The 15,607-nt window shown below is 45.9% G+C and overlaps 2 protein-coding genes across 5 annotated transcripts in view; one reads left to right on the top strand and one right to left on the bottom strand.

The window, feature by feature from the left end:
* Positions 1–715: 715 nt before the first annotated feature.
* On the bottom strand, positions 716–4,891 carry LOC120043219 (phospholipase A2-like). Its single transcript, XM_038987869.1, has 4 exons — positions 4,673–4,891; positions 3,928–4,156; positions 1,289–1,395; positions 716–971 (listed from the first exon to the last, which is right to left on the bottom strand). The coding sequence occupies exons 1-4, from the start codon at positions 4,713–4,715 to the stop codon at positions 823–825; spliced, it is 528 nt and encodes a 175-aa protein (XP_038843797.1). The 5' UTR covers positions 4,716–4,891; the 3' UTR covers positions 716–822.
* Positions 4,892–6,991: 2,100 nt separating this feature from the next.
* Positions 6,992–15,607, top strand: part of txndc11 (thioredoxin domain containing 11) — a 28,371-nt gene continuing 19,755 nt past the window's right edge. For 3 of the 4 annotated variants that reach the window (XM_038987860.1, XM_038987859.1, XM_038987858.1), the window contains exons 1-7: positions 6,992–7,160; positions 7,681–8,073; positions 10,119–10,335; positions 10,973–11,070; positions 11,486–11,615; positions 12,311–12,404; positions 12,829–12,941. In XM_038987860.1, the coding sequence (XP_038843788.1) occupies positions 7,949–8,073; positions 10,119–10,335; positions 10,973–11,070; positions 11,486–11,615; positions 12,311–12,404; positions 12,829–12,941 (777 nt within the window). In that variant the 5' untranslated portion in view covers positions 6,992–7,160; positions 7,681–7,948. Of the gene's footprint in view, positions 7,161–7,680; positions 8,074–10,118; positions 10,336–10,972; positions 11,071–11,109; positions 11,134–11,485; positions 11,616–12,310; positions 12,405–12,828; positions 12,942–15,607 lie in introns of those variants that run through there. The other variant, XM_038987861.1, reaches the window with a different exon arrangement.

Genomic DNA, 15,607 nt, shown 5'->3' with positions numbered 1-15,607 from the left:
ACCCACTGTTCCTAGGCCATCATTGTAAATAAGAATTTGTTCTTAACTGACTTGCCTGGTTAAATATAAGGGATGCCATTTGGGACAAACTAAGTTGTATACTGGAAGATGATGAATATGAGGTTTAACAGTGGTGGAATGTCCCTTTAATTAAACTGGTGGTGCACTGTGATTCTCTCTGATGTGTTACCATGGTGAGGGTGCACAAGCATTTTGCTACACCCGCAATAACATCTGCTAAATATGTGTCTGTTACAAACAACATTTCATTTGACTGATTCCCTCTGATGCTGGGCTGTTCTGTTTCTTAGACTTAGCAAACAAACAAATTAATAAAATACTATTTTTTTTATTTTTAAGAATGGGATGAAACTTTGTTTGTTCCAAAGATTTTTCCTACAGATGAAATGAGAGAATGTATTTTTATTTTAGGCCTACAGATGAAATCACGCCATTAGATTCTAACATGCACACGCCAACAATTTGATGGCTTAGTTTTGGAGCAATGCCGTCATATTGCTGTGGGATTCTAACACACACACGCCATTTAGAATAATGTCCTTAATCTTTTCTTTGTACATTGAAAATGTCAGTCTACAACCTGTTTATAGAGCTGCTGTTTTGAGTCCTCAGTCATGGACTTAATGGTACACCCCCACCAGGTCTGTCATGGTGATAAAATCACACTGTTAATCAGACCCATGAATCACATGGGCAGTGGGTACAGTACTGTATGTCTTTATTATACACACACCACTAGCCAGGACAAACCTGAGAAAACTCTAGTCTCTCTCTCTCACACACACACACTGTGTAACAGCATCAGTGACGGGTACAGGAGGGCTGTTCGTATCCACACATGAAGTCAGGCCAGACAGAGTATTTAGGGATGAAGGGAGCTCTCCTCAGACACCTGGCCGCCTCCCGGTCACACCTGCACAGAATCTTGTCACACCTGTTCTTGAGGGACTCTAGAACCTCCGGACAGAACAGACCGGGTGGAATTTAGAACTCTTAGAATGCAATAGGACTAAATAGAATAAAATATAACTGTACTTTTTCACATTATCGATGGAAAATTGCCCCTTTGCTTCAGACCTGGAAATACAGCTTGTATCCACAGTTGTTACTAGTTACCACAACCACAAAGTCAATATTGGCTATATCATAAATGTGCTTTTAGCTTTTCATTTAAGGTTAGGGTTAGGCATAATGATGAACCACTATCCCAGAGAATGCTTAGGAGTACAGAAATACAGTGTTGCATTATGGGATGTGTAGTTCGTACCGCAGTTGGACATCTTGTTCTCACAGGTCCACTGGTACTTGTCCGTCTTGGTCTGACAACCCAGATCCTCAGCCTTCCCATAGCAACAGTCATGCTTGTGACAGCACCTTGTGGACAGAAAACAACACGATCATATTGTTGATGGGAGTTAACTCTGGTACAATGTATAAAGTACTTTGAGAAGTTATGTAAATCCAGTCTGCTATCCACTACGTGGAGGACAGTGGCTTTGGGTTGTGTCCTCTTTATGTAGCAGCTCATCAACAAAGCAGAATTCACTCCATATTTTTTCCAAGCTCAAAATGGAGGGTCTGAGGAACTAGCTGTTGGCCATGGGATAGGAGACAGCAGGGCCGGATCTAGCCTTTTGGGGTGGTCCTAACCCGAGATTTGGTCAACTATTAGGCAAACTATTAGAATTTTAGCAACCAGAAAATGGCTGAGAGACTTCTACATATTGCAACTTTAATGATATCTGTGAGTGTGACTAACACAATTGGGGCCCACTGGAGGTCAGGCCCCCTGGGCACGTGCCCTGAATGCCCAGCCGGTATTTGGCCATGATTCCTACAAGTTTAGATACAGTTGAAGTCAGAAGTTTACATACACTTAGGTTGGAGTCATTAAAAATAGTTTTTCAACCACAGCACACATTTCTTGTTAACAAACTATAGTTTTGGCAAGTCGGTTAGGACATCTACTTTGTGCATGACACAAGTAATTTTTCCAACAATTGTTTACAGATGGATTATTTCACTTATAATTCACTGTATCACATGTCCAGTGGGTCAGAAGTTTACATACACTAAGTTGACTGTGCCTTGAAACAGCTTAGAAAATTATGTCATGGCTTTAGAAGATTCTGATAGGCAAATTGACATCATTAGAGTCAATTGGAGGTGTACCTGTGGATGTATTTCAAGGCCTACCTTCAAACTCAGTGCCTCTTTGCTTGACATCATGGGAAAATGTAAAGAAATCCACCAAGACCTCAGAAAAAAAATGTAGACCTCCACAAGTCTGGTTCATTCTTGGGAGCAATTTCCAAACACCTGAAGGTACCACATTCATCTGTACAAACACCATACCGCTCAGGAAGGAGACGCGTTCTGTCTCCTAGAGATGAGCGTGCTTTGGTGCGAAAAGTGCAAATCAATCCCAGAACAACACCAAAGGACCTTGTGAAGATGCTGGAGGAAATAGGTACAAAAGTATCTATATCCACAGTAAAACGAGTCCTATATCGACATAACCTGAAAGGCTGCTCACTAAGGAAGAAGCCACTGCTCCAAAACCGCCATAAAAAAGCCAGACTACGGTTTGCAACTGCACATGGGGACAAAGATCGTACTTTTTGGAGAAATCTCCTCTGGTCTGATGAAACAAAAATAGAACTGTTTGGCAATAATGACCATCGTTATGTTTGGAGGAAAAAGGGGGATGCTTGCAAGCCGAAGAACACCATCCCAATCATGAAGCACGGGGGTGGCAGCATCATGTTGTGGGGGTGCTTTGCTGCAGGAGGGACTGGTGCACTTCACAAAATAGATGGCCTCATGAGGGAGGAAAATTATGTGGATATATTGAAGCAACATCTCAAGACATCAGTCAGAAAGTTAAAGCTTGGTCGCAAATGGGTCTTCCAAATGGACAATGACCCCAAGCATACTTCCAAAGTTGTGGCAAAATGGCTTAATGACAACAAAGTCAAGGTATTGGAGTGGCCATCACATAGCTCTGACCTCAATCCTATAGAAAATGTGTGTGCAGAACTGAAAAAGTGTGTGCGAGCAAGGAGGCCTACAAACCTGACTCAGTTACACCAGCTCAGTCAGGAGGAATGGGCCAAAATTCACCCAACTTATTGTGGGAAGCTTGTGGAAGCCTACCCAAAACGTTTGACCCAAGTTAAACAATTTAAAGGCAATGCTGAAAGAAATAAAAGATGAAATAAATTATTCTCTCTATTATTCTGACATTTCACATTCTTAAAATAAAGTGGTGATCCTAACTGACCTATGAAAGGGATTTTTTACTAGGATCAAATGTCAAGAATTGTGAAAAACTGAGTTTAAATGTATTTGTCTCAGGTGTATGTAAACTTCCGACTTCAACTGTAACTGGCTAGACTAATGTACCAATCTGAAAATTGTTAGCTGACATCTCTAATTGGGTGACTGTCAGTGACAGACAAAACAAGAGAAACTGCTGATGTACCACAAAATCTCGAACTGTACACCTATTCTAACTCTCAACAGGAAGTTGAGACACCGACTGAGTTCCTAAAAAGAAATACAAATATATATTTTTTTTGGGTGGGGCCAAAAGCCACCGCTTATGTTGCTTATGCCTGGAGCCGGCCCTGGCAGACAGACACCACATTACAGCATGAAATGACTGTTTGTAGATATTAATTTAACCGGCGCTGGCAGACAGACACCACATTACAGCATGCAATGACTGTTTGTAGATATTCAATGTCTGTGGATGGATTTAAAAATCTGAGTTGGTGCCAACCGGGTTTGTGTCAAGCCACAGCTGTAATTACACCAGGGCTAAGTGCCGAGTCCTAGTAGACTTTTGACCAGGGCCAACCAGTCCTTGTCCAGTAGTAGCTGTGTGTGTGTGATGGTACTCACCAGTCAGCCTTGTCTCGGGGCCATCCCTGGCCTCCCAGCCCGCAGTAACATCCATACATGATGTAAGCCACCGCCGACCTCCCAGTGCTGCATTTAACGACGCCCGCCAAATCCAACAAGCCCCGCTTGTCCCGCCGCCGCCATCGCTCCGGTAACGGGGAGGTGACTGTCGGTGTTGTCGCTAACTCAGTCCCTTCATAAGATCTGGTTATCCCGTCGATAACATGCTCTAAATTTAGATTGTAATAGGTATTGTTAAATAAACGGTTGATGTATGAACTATAACCGCTGTGAGTGTGTGTATACTTACAGAAAGACAAACACACAGGCTACAGTGTACAACAAACTAAATTGATGTACAATTTGACGGCTTTGGTTTTGGAGAAATGTTCTGATATTGCTGTAGGATTCTAACACGCACACGTCAACTTTCCCCTGTTCTGTAGACTGTCCTTTATAGACCAGACAACAGTCTGCTGTACAATGCAGGAACACCACTGTGGGATTCACCTATATGACAAATACATACATAAAACTGTTTTGTGTAGAAAAGGATGAAAATCCCTTTTATTGATAACCTATAGCCTTCACCCCTTTGGGCATATGTGCACCCATTCCAATTGACGCACAGCTTTTTTTGATTTTCTGAAAATAACCACGCAATATAATTTGACATCAATGCTGCTGTTTAGATACAATTGTGTAAAACTACTTTTCTGAAAGTGACAGAGAACAGAACACTTACCCGAGAACAGCAGCAAAGCGAGGTATAAAGCAGACATCTCCATGCAAGCCACGCGCCTAGTAATGGTCTTCTGTTCTAGAGCGCGTCAGTTTATGACCGTGTTTCCCAAACTAGGGGTCGCGACTCCATGTGAGGTCGCCTGATATGAAAATGGGGTTGCGGGAGCAGTGGCGACCATCATTCAGGTTTCAGCCACACATTTTTAGCACTTTTTTTTAAATGAATGTCAAATTACGGTAGCTTTGATTGGACTGATCATGTCAACATCTTACTTTCAAAATATTAGCTAGCAGTCATCATCATGACAGTCGACAATCTACTGGCAAATCCTTTTTAATCCTTGTCATATGAAGAGAAATAATGAAGAGAAATGACAAAGATTACACATCAAACTGGAAATCGCAAATTCAACAATAAATCGTTTGGAAGGAATAAGTGGCTAACTGCAAGCATTGCAAAGCAACCACGAACGAATGGAGTGGCTGTGTGTTTTTTTTCCAGAGTTCCCACCATAAATCCAGAGAATGCCAGACTTTGATGACGAAATTTGCCCACAAAGGACCGCTGCGCCACCTTCACAAGGTGAGGTGTTGGGACTCTGCTGTTGGGACAGCTTTATGTAGACCGTAACAGTTTGTGGGCACCGTTTGTCACCTTGTGCAATGAATGTATTGTTTAGTGTTGTGTAGTGGCTTTGCTGGCATGCATCCCCCATGTTTTTGTTTGCCCCACTAAGATTTACATGCTGAAATCGCCACTGTGCGGGAGAATTGACAAAATCCTGAAGAAAAAAAATGTATATACAGTATGTACAATAAATAGCATACAATATTATATTGTATTTCAAAATCATTGTAATGTGATTAACCTTAAAAATCTAAATGAACATTTTTCCGATCTAAAAGATGAAATTCAACCAGAGAGCGCCCTTAGATCGTGGGAAAGGCCGTACGGTTGACGGTTGCACTTGAATCGTTCCCACAGTGAATGGCTAGGCTCATTATGCGATGAAACCACAACACTACTGCAGACTTTGATATTACCGGTCGCAATTGATATGGTAAAAACAATTTGTGGTCAGGCAGAGGCACAGAAACTCACACCGATACCCTTTTTCAGATAACACTGCTAAACGAAGTATTTATGTTTTGACTGAACGATTCAAAAACTCCCCAGCATAACGGTCCAAATGGCCGTTAGCTGTGAGGGCCTAGATGCCCATGGTTTTGTTCGCTATACATGTCAGGGGATGCTATTTTCGAGGACATATTGTTATGTTTCACGATTCCCGAGCATGAAATTGAAGAAAAACAGTTTCCATATGGGATCGAATCGTGGGCACTTGCACAGATGGTGCTACATCTATCGGTGGGACGGCGGGCAGGCCTCTGCACTCGAGTTATCAATGTGTCTCTCTCTGCCATATGGACGCATTGTATGATACATTGAGAGCAACTGGCTTGAAAAAAGGCTGAGCACAGAACTTGGAGATATACTGCAGCAGGTAACTTCGATTGTAAACTATGTACATCAAGCCACATCCAAATACCCTGCACTCTCCCTCTGAGCATAAATGACGCGTTCAAAACAACTGGGAACTCAAAACTGGGAACTCGGAAATCTCCGACTTCAGTGCGTTCAAGACAACTGAGAACTCGGAAAGAAACGAACTCCGGCTGGGAAAAATCGTTTTGAACGGTCATCCAACTCGGAATTCCAACATCTTTCTAGGGCTCCGAGCTCCGACTTTTTCGACCTGAAGATCACTGACGTCTTGATTTGACCTCGTATTTTTCCGAGTTCCCAGTTGTCTTGAAAGCACCATAAAACGTATGATAGGCTACCCGTTGCCAGCTCATATATGTGTGAAGCTGGATTCAATGCTCTCCTCTGCATTAAAACACAATATCGATCCAGGTTGATCCTGACAGAAGCTTCGAGGCGACATGCATCAACCACACCCATCTCATTAGCGGTGGTGAGATATACATTATGTCAGACTCATTTGCAATTGTCTGTCATAGCCCCACAATAAAGTATGTGGTGGTGAGTTGAGAAGACAATCAGAAATATTGTTAGAATGTTTTTCAATTGACTGCCATAGCCCCAAATAAAAAACGAAACATTTGTTGTTAATTACATCTGTTTTTTAACATGGTTGTGGTCGCGAGAATTTTCAGATATCAAAATGGGGTCGTGGGCCAAAACGGTTTGGGATCTCCTGCCATAGGCGATTAAAAATAAATTGGTTTCCCCGGAAGCTGATCTTAGGCCAGTCCCCCGACCCGTTTAAGGTTAGAATGTACTTCGATTTTAGGACAGGGGTTGAGGGCAGCATCCACCCAGGAGGCGATACCTGTGATTGAATACACCTTTCATGGTCATGGACACATTGGCGGTGTTGGACACGGGGCGGCAGGTAGCCTAGTGGTTAGAGCGTTGGGCCAGTAACCGAAAGATTGTTGGCTCGAATCCCCGAGCTGACAAGGTAAAAGTCTCTCGTTCTGTAACAAGGCAGTTATCCCGCTGTTCCCCGGTAGGCCGTCATTGTAAATAAGAATTTGTTCTTGCCTACTTACATAAAAGTTTTTAATTTTTAATGACTGCATCAAAACCGTGATGTATCATGTGTAAATTGTGACCAACTGATCTACAAATAGTATCGAGTATTTATTATGCAAGATTATTTGTATTAGTCAGTCTCGCCTTTAAAGTCGGCTGCAATGCCGAACACTCAGAGAAAGCATTGCAGTGGAGAACTAGCGGTCTTTGACAGTAATACCACAGATATGACAGCTGCGGTTCTGCAGTTTGAGAGACAATCTGACAATAACGAAGCAATTCATAACACGAAACCTTACAAAACAAACCCTTTACTTTTACGATGCAATACGTATCCATTTATAACTATAAGCAATGAAGTAAATTCATACTTTAAGACACTTTTATTCTGATTGCCTATTTGACGAACTACTACTACAATAAATTCGAACGATTCTACTTTTCAGATTTTACCGATTACTTCCCGACGCTCCCTTGACGTGGAGTAGCGTCATTGCGGAAGTAGCTAAGTCTACGTGGGGAAGGAAGGTTGGCTTGTTCGTGTTTGAACTAAACTCTGCCTAAAGCACGATAAATGTGCAACCTACGGAACCTACAATAACCCTACCACGCCTCGCCAAGTCTTCATCCAACCTCCCCGCCCGCTAGCTGAATGGCCTTGTACCGCCAGGGCGTGTAGATCCGATGGGAGGGCTGGCCGGGTAGTTCCCTGTAATGCTTCGGTGGCTGCGGCAGTCTCTTAGGCAGGTGTCTAGTCTGATGGCCCGGAGACCAGCGCTTGTCTGCGGGGCGATACTGCTGAGCGTCCTGCTGCTACTGGCCGTTACATTTACCTGCAGGTAGGTAACATCGTTGTGATGGTTGGTAATCTACCGGAAGTTATCCGTGGTTTTCAGTGACAAACCCCCAGGCATTTCACAGTGTTGTTGTGGCCCTGAACAAGCTCACCTGATTCACAAGGGCTTGATGATTCGTTGACAAGTTGAATCAGGTGTGCTAGCTCTGGACTAGATCAAATACATGGAACAACTGGGGGTCCCCGAGGAGAGGTAAACCCCCCTGATCTAGCTATCTGTCCAGCCAACTGCTGGTTAACGTTACAACTTCAGCCTGTGTGCTAACAGTTATGGTTAGCCATCAGATCCGACCCAATTGATTACAACTGCACTAGGGTCGAACAGCATTCCTGTGTAGATTAACACCACGGAGTCGGTGCGAGATATGGCTCGGGAAAACGTACCTCAATTCAGGCATTAGAAATGCGTTGTACTCCTAATTGTCCCATTAGAGAAGATGCTAGTTTTAAGCGGTCGTTCAATCTGCTTGGTATAACAGTTGGAATAATGGGACATTTCGAAATACAACTAATTTCTCATCCCTGGATTGAGGTACGTTTTCCGATCCACGTCTCTCACCGGCTTAATCTACAGAAGAATGCTGTCTGACCCTCGTGCAGCTGTAAGCAAGCGGGTCGGATCTGCTGGGTAACTTTTATAGGTAGAGAACAGTCTAGGCTAACTCACCTGCAGTGTGTTTGATGTGGAAATCAGAGGCTCATTGGTTGGATATCTACCTAGACATGTAACTTCCGCCTTTGTTTGGGTCGCTAGTGGTGTAGTAGATTGAACAGTGACGTGTTCAGTGTGCGTTCTAATCTAGACAGCTGTTTAGGGTCTGTTTTCTATTAAACATTGCAGTGCAGCTTGCTAGATCACTGTGTTTGTGGCTTTCTGTTCATAAACACTGGACCCATAGCCTACAGTGGGAGGCCATCATTGTTGTGTTTTGTTTGTCCGTATTGCCTGTCTCATGTCCTGCTGCTTGTGGTCAGAGACTGACTGTCTGCCAGTCGCCTGTCTCATGTCCTGCTGCTTGTCATCAGAGACTGACTGTCTGCCAGTCGCCTGTCTCATGTCCTGCTGCTTGTCATCAGAGACTGACTGTCTGCCAGTCGCCTGTCTCATGTCCTGCTGCTTGTCGTCAGAGACTGACTGTCTGCCAGTCGCCTGTTTCATGTCCTACTGCTTGTCGTCAGAGACTGACTGTCTGCCAGTCGCCTGTCTCATGTCCTGCTGCTTGTCATCAGAGACTGACTGTCTGCCCGTCGCCTGTCTCATGTCCTACTGCTTGTCGTCAGAGACTGACTGTCTGCCAGTCGCCTGTCTCATGTCCTACTGCTTGTCGTCAGAGACTGACTGTCTGCCAGTCGCCTGTCTCATGTCCTGCTGCTTGTCGTCAGAGACTGACTGTCTGCCAGTCGCCTGTCTCATGTCCTACTGCTTGTCGTCAGAGACTGACTGTCTGCCAGTCGCCTGTCTCATGTCCTGCTGCTTGTCGTCAGAGACTGACTGTCTGCCGTGTCCTCCTGTACTTCTAGCAGTTGTCAGAGATTCTGTCTTCATGCTGTCAGACATACTTATGGTCCTAGGAGATATAAATATTGTTTCTCCCGTGGGAGCCCCAGGTTCATATCACTTATGGTCCTAGGAGATATAAATATTGTTTCTCCCGTGGGAGCCCCAGGTTCATATCACTTATGGTCCTAGGAGATATAAATATTGTTTCTCCCGTGGGAGCCCCAGGTTCATATCACTTATGGTCCTAGGAGATATAAATATTGTTTCTCCCGTGGGAGCCCCAGGTTCATATCACTTATGGTCCTAGGAGACTTAAATGGTAATTTAGACTGAGTGGTTCTGGATGGACTGACATGTTAGAATGAGGAAAGCCTAGAGAAGACTCAATGTATGTTGTTACACACAGCTTGTTTCAAAACGAGACAAATGATAAACAACTTGTATAGAAGTCATTCCTGTCTCTTCCTAGCGTCTTTCTCTCCCTCTCTCCGGCACCCACCCCCTTCCATCCCTCTTCTCCCTCCTAGCCGGGCTAAGAATGTGGTTGCGTCGGCGCGTCCCCCGGTGAGGTTCTTCTCTGCCGAGGCCCCTGTAGTGGACCTGTACCTGGGCCAGCTGGAGCAGGTGGAGAGGCTGAGGGGCGCGGCAGAGGTGTCTGTCATCTTCTTCTACGCTCCCTGGTGTGCTCACTCCATCGCCGCTCGCCACGAGGTCCAGGAGGTCGCACGGAGGCTGGTCAAACAGGTACACACACACACACACACACACACACACACACACACACACACACACACACACACACACACACACACACACACACACACAGGAATGCACGCACACACACATACACGCTCACACTCCATCGCCACTTGCCAAGAGGTTGCCCGGAGGCTGGCCAGACAGGCAGGGAACTGCACATTCTGGACTGGCTTATAGTGCTGAGGGATGGTTCAGAACAGGGTTGTATTCATTAGTCACAGACCTTTGCAAAACGTTTGGCCTGTTGCAAAACCTTTTGCAATGGAAACCGTTTACTGCTCAGGAAGCAAACAGGGTGGGACCTACTTGAATTTGTTGTATAGAAACCTGTTTTCATTGCAAAATGTTTTCCATTTGGAGGAAGCGGTTTCTGTTGCAAAATGTTTTGCAACAGACCAAATGTTTTTGCAACGGTTTTCAACTAATGAATACACCCCTGGTCTATTGCACAGCTACAGTATGGTGCTATATAGTCTGGGTGCCAGTCTGTTTCTACTGTAGACAGCACAACTCAATACACCTCAGAGTTACTGTACTAAATGATTATAAATGTGACTCCTTGTCTGTGCAGGTGGTGTGCTGTGGTCTTATTCTGTCTCTGCTGTCTGCACTGTTTGTACAGGTGCAGTTTGTGGCAGTGAACTGTTGGTGGAGCCAGGGGAAATGCAGGAAACAGAAGAGCTTCTACCAATACCCTGTCATCCACCTGTTCTACAAGAGGTAAGGGAGATACAGTCTAGTTGCTCTATATCTATACCCTGTCATCCACCTGTTCTACAAGAGGTAAAGGAGATACAGTCTAGTTGCTCTATATATACCCTGTCATCCACCTGTTCTAGAGGGAGAATCTAGTCTATTCATTTTATATCTAGAGGGAGAATCTAGTCTATTCATTTTATATCTAGAGGGAGAATCTAGTCTATTCATTTTATATCTAGAGGGAGAATCTAGTATATTCATGTTGTGTCTTGTTTGGTTGTTACTGTCGTTGTGATAATATTCTGTTTACTTTATAAGGTATTATTCCCCCTCTATCCATGTAATCTTCATTCTGACTCTAAATGGGCCCTCCTACTCTGACATGTCTGATACATAGAACCTGTTGTATCTGACTCTCCCCTGTCTGTCTCTGGAGGTTTGGCCCTATAGAATACAAAGGTCCGTTCATGGCTTCCTATGTAGAGAGGTTCATCCTGAGAGTCATCACCCCACTGACCTACCTACCATCACGAGCCACACTACAAGACTTCCTGTCTTATCATGAGGTATGAGGGGAGGGGGGAGATGGGGGGGGGGGGGTTGATGCTGAAGGGAGTAAGAATATAGGTAGATCAGAGAAACGGAGATGAGAGGAAATTAGTGTTTTGCTCTGGGTGTTATTTTCTGTTAGAGAGAAAGACAGAGTTCTATGTAACAATGAGTGACAATATCTCAAATGGAACCCTGTTCCCTTTGTCGTGTGCTACAGGGCTATGGTTAACAGTAGGACACTATATAGGGAAACGGGTGCCATTTGTGAGTGGTCCGCTAGGTGTGGTGTACCTGTGGGTCAGGTGTAGTGTACGGTATGGTGGAGGGTGTTATGGTGTTGAGGAGCTGCTTAGCCAGTTTCTTGTTTAATCCTTTCTGCAGTGCCTCTGTCTCTCACAACAGAGAGCCTGGTTTGTTTTGCTAGCAGGGTTTAGCCTGTAGATATGACCGAGATAAAAGTGAGTCTTTATCACATGGCTGACTGCTTCTACTGTTCTATGACCCTGTGATGTCACAGTACCTTTCCCATAATGCCCAGGTTGAACAGATATCCTGTTTGGAGGATTCACAGAATCAGGAGGGAATAAACAGGAAATCCAGAATCCTCTAACCAAGGTTTCTGGGAAAACCTTTGAATTTTGAGGAAGTTACCGAATTTTTGCAACCCAAGTCACGTGTTTCTTGTCTGTTCTCCTCTCCTGCCTCCCAGCCGGGGGTAGTGGGTTATTTCCAGTTCAACTCTTCTCCTCAGCCTCCCGGCTACATCACATACCTCTCCTCAGCTCTGCAGGCCTTGAAGAGAGGTAAGCTAACCGCTACATGCTAACTGGCTAACTCCCTAAAGCCCTGAAGAGAGGTAAGCTAACCGCTACATGCTAACTGGCTAACTCCCTAAAGCCCCGAAGAGAGGTAACCTAAACATTAACATCCATGTTGTCCCAATATTTTACAATTATTACATTTCTGGATTTCCTCTCCTTGACGGGAGATTGATAAATTTAAGTCCTCTAATCCAGTGTCTCTTTCATAACCGCTACTCACTGGGTTTTGCTGCTGGAGTAGAATGTCATAGCCATTGAAATAGAATGAATAGACCAGACTTGGAGGTTCTGCCCATAGCAAGGCCTGTTCTACTCATTCTAGTTCTGTGACCTATAGAAATGAGAAGTGGCAAACCTGCATTAATAAAAGATGAATGAAAGCGTGTGTTGCTGTTCCCCGCTGCAGACTTCCGTGGTGCGGTGCGTTTCGGGGTGGTGACCAGTAGACATGTGGCAGAGTCCATCTCAGTCAGAGATGACCAGACCGTCTACCTGCATCGACACTTCAACTCCTCATTGGTCAGTCAACACACACACACACACACACACCCCTGTCTACCGACACGTCAACTCCTCATTTGTCAGTCAACACACACACACACCCCTGTCTACTGACACTTCAACTCCTCATTGGTCAGTCAACACACACACACACCCCTGTCTACTGACACGTCAACTCCTCATTGGTCAGTCAACACACACACACCCCTGTCTACTGACACTTCAACTCCTCATTGGTCAGTCAACACACACACACACCCCTGTCTACTGACACGTCAACTCCTCATTGGTCAGTCAACACACACACACACACACCTGTCTACTGACACTTCAACTCCTCATTGGTCAGTCAACACACACACACACACACACACCCCTGTCTACCAACACTTCAACTCCTCATTGGTCAGTCAACACACACACACACACACACCCCTGTCTACCAACACGTCAACTTCTCATTGGTCAGTCAACACACACACACACACCTGTCTACTGACACTTTAACTCCTCATTGGTCAGTCAACACACACACACACCCCTGTCTACCGACACGTCAACTCCTCATTGGTCAGTCAACACACACACACACCCCTGTCTACTGACACTTCAACTCCTCATTGGTCAGTCAACACACACACACACCCCTGTCTACCGACACTTCAACTCCTCATTGGTCAGTCAACACACACACACATCCCTGTCTACCGACACGTCAACTTCTCATTGGTCTGTCATCACACACACACACCCCTGTCTACCAACACTTCAACTCCTCATTGGTCAGTCAACACACACACACACACCCCTGTCTACTGATACTTCAACTTCTCATTGGTCAGTCAACACACACACACACACCCCTGTCTACTGATACTTCAACTTCTCATTGGTCAGTCAACACACACACACACCCCTGTCTACCGACACTTTAACTCCTCACTGCTCAGTGATGTCATCAGCACATGACAAACAGACTTGTCAGGGCCCAGAGTTTCTCGCAGTGTCGCATTAGTGGAAACCAAGACTGTTCTCAGGGCAGACCTGGTTGTAGATAGATATGTTCGAGTCGCGTCGGGGACAATTTTAGCATTTTAGCTAACCCTAAACCTTTTCTTAACCTTAACCTAATTCTACTAACCCTCAACATTAATTATCCTAACGTGCCACGTTAATTATCCTAACCTGCTGGGAAAGGTCACTTCTGCTAGTGAGCACCAGCAGGCCGGCCCTGAGAGCAGTCTTGTTTTCCTCTAATGCGATACAGTGACTTTCTCCTGGTCGGGTCAAATGTTCAGGAAAAACTCCTGGTACTGTCATTTGTTCCTAAGGAGGTTTAGCTCTACCTTTCTGTCTCCCCGTCTCCCCCGTCTCTCCTCCCTCTCTCCCCCGTCTCCTCCCTCTCCCCCGTCTCTCCACCGTTTCCTCCCTCTCTCCACCGTCTCCCCCGTCTCTCCACCGTCTCCTCCCTCTCTCCACCGTCTCTCCCTCTATCCCCCGTCTCTCTCCTCTCCCCCGTCTCCTCCCTCTCTCCCTTGCCTCCTCCCTCCCCCCTCAGATTTTCCCTAGTTGGGAGCGTAACTTCACCTCTCTCCCTTGCCTCCTCCCTCCCCCCTCAGATTTTCCCTAGCTGGGAGCGTAACTTCACCTCTCTCCCTTCTCCTCCCTCCCCCTCAGATTTCCTAGCTGGAGCGTAACTCCCTCTCTCCCTTGTCTCCTCCCTCCCCTCTCAGATTTTCCCTAGTTGGGAGCGTAACTTCACCTCTCTCCCTTGCCTCCTCCCTCCCCCCTCAGATTTTCCCTAGTTGGGAGCGTAACTTCACCTCTCTCCCTTGTCTCCTCCCTCCCCTCTCAGATTTTCCCTAGTTGGGAGCGTAACTTCACCTCTCTCCCTTGTCTCCTCCCTCCCCCCTCAGATTTTCCCTAGTTGGGAGCGTAACTTCACCTCTCTCCCTTGCCTCCTCCCTCCCCCCTCAGATTTTCCCTAGTTGGGAGCGTAACTTCACCTCTCTCCCTTGTCTCCTCCCTCCCCTCTCAGATTTTCCCTAGTTGGGAGCGTAACTTCACCTCTCTCCCTTGTCTCCTCCCTCCCCTCTCAGATTTTCCCTAGTTGGGAGCGTAACTTCACCTCTCTCCCTTGTCTCCTCCCTCCCCTCTCAGATTTTCCCTAGTTGGGAGCGTAACTTCACCTCTCTCCCTTGTCTCCTCCCTCCCCTCTCAGATTTTCCCTAGTTGGGAGCGTAACTTCACCTCTCTCCCTTGCCTCCTCCCTCCCCCCTCAGATTTTCCCTAGTTGGGAGCGTAACTTCACCTCTCTCCCTTGTCTCCTCCCTCCCCTCTCAGATTTTCCCTAGTTGGGAGCGTAACTTCACCTCTCTCCCTTGTCTCCTCCCTCCCCTCTCAGATTTTCCCTAGTTGGGAGCGTAACTTCACCTCTCTCCCTTGCCTCCTCCCTCCCCCCTCAGATTTTCCCTAGTTGGGAGCGTAACTTCACCTCTCTCCCTTGTCTCCTCCCTCCCCCCTCAGATTTTCCCTAGCTGGGAGCGTAACTTCACCTCTCTCCCCCGTCTCCTCCCTCTCCCTTGTCTCCTCCCTCCCCTCTCAGATTTTCCCTAGTTGGGAGCGTAACTTCACCTCTCTCCCTTGCCTCCTCCCTCCCCCCTCAGATTTTCCCTAGCTGGGAG

Source organism: Salvelinus namaycush, unplaced genomic scaffold (genome assembly GCF_016432855.1).
Source record: "Salvelinus namaycush isolate Seneca unplaced genomic scaffold, SaNama_1.0 Scaffold88, whole genome shotgun sequence".
Lineage (NCBI taxonomy): Eukaryota > Metazoa > Chordata > Actinopteri > Salmoniformes > Salmonidae > Salvelinus > Salvelinus namaycush.
This window is presented reverse-complemented; position numbering and strand designations above follow the sequence as displayed.

Coding starts and splice junctions, on each gene's coding strand:
- LOC120043219 (XM_038987869.1), bottom strand. CDS start 4,715: ATGGAGATGTCTGCTTTATACCTCGCTTTGCTGCTGTTCTCGG. Junction 4,157..4,672: donor CGCTTTGCTGCTGTTCTCGG/GTAAGTGTTCTG, acceptor ATCTAAATTTAG/AGCATGTTATCGACGGGATA. Junction 1,396..3,927: donor CCCCGAGACAAGGCTGACTG/GTGAGTACCATC, acceptor TCTGTCCACAAG/GTGCTGTCACAAGCATGACT.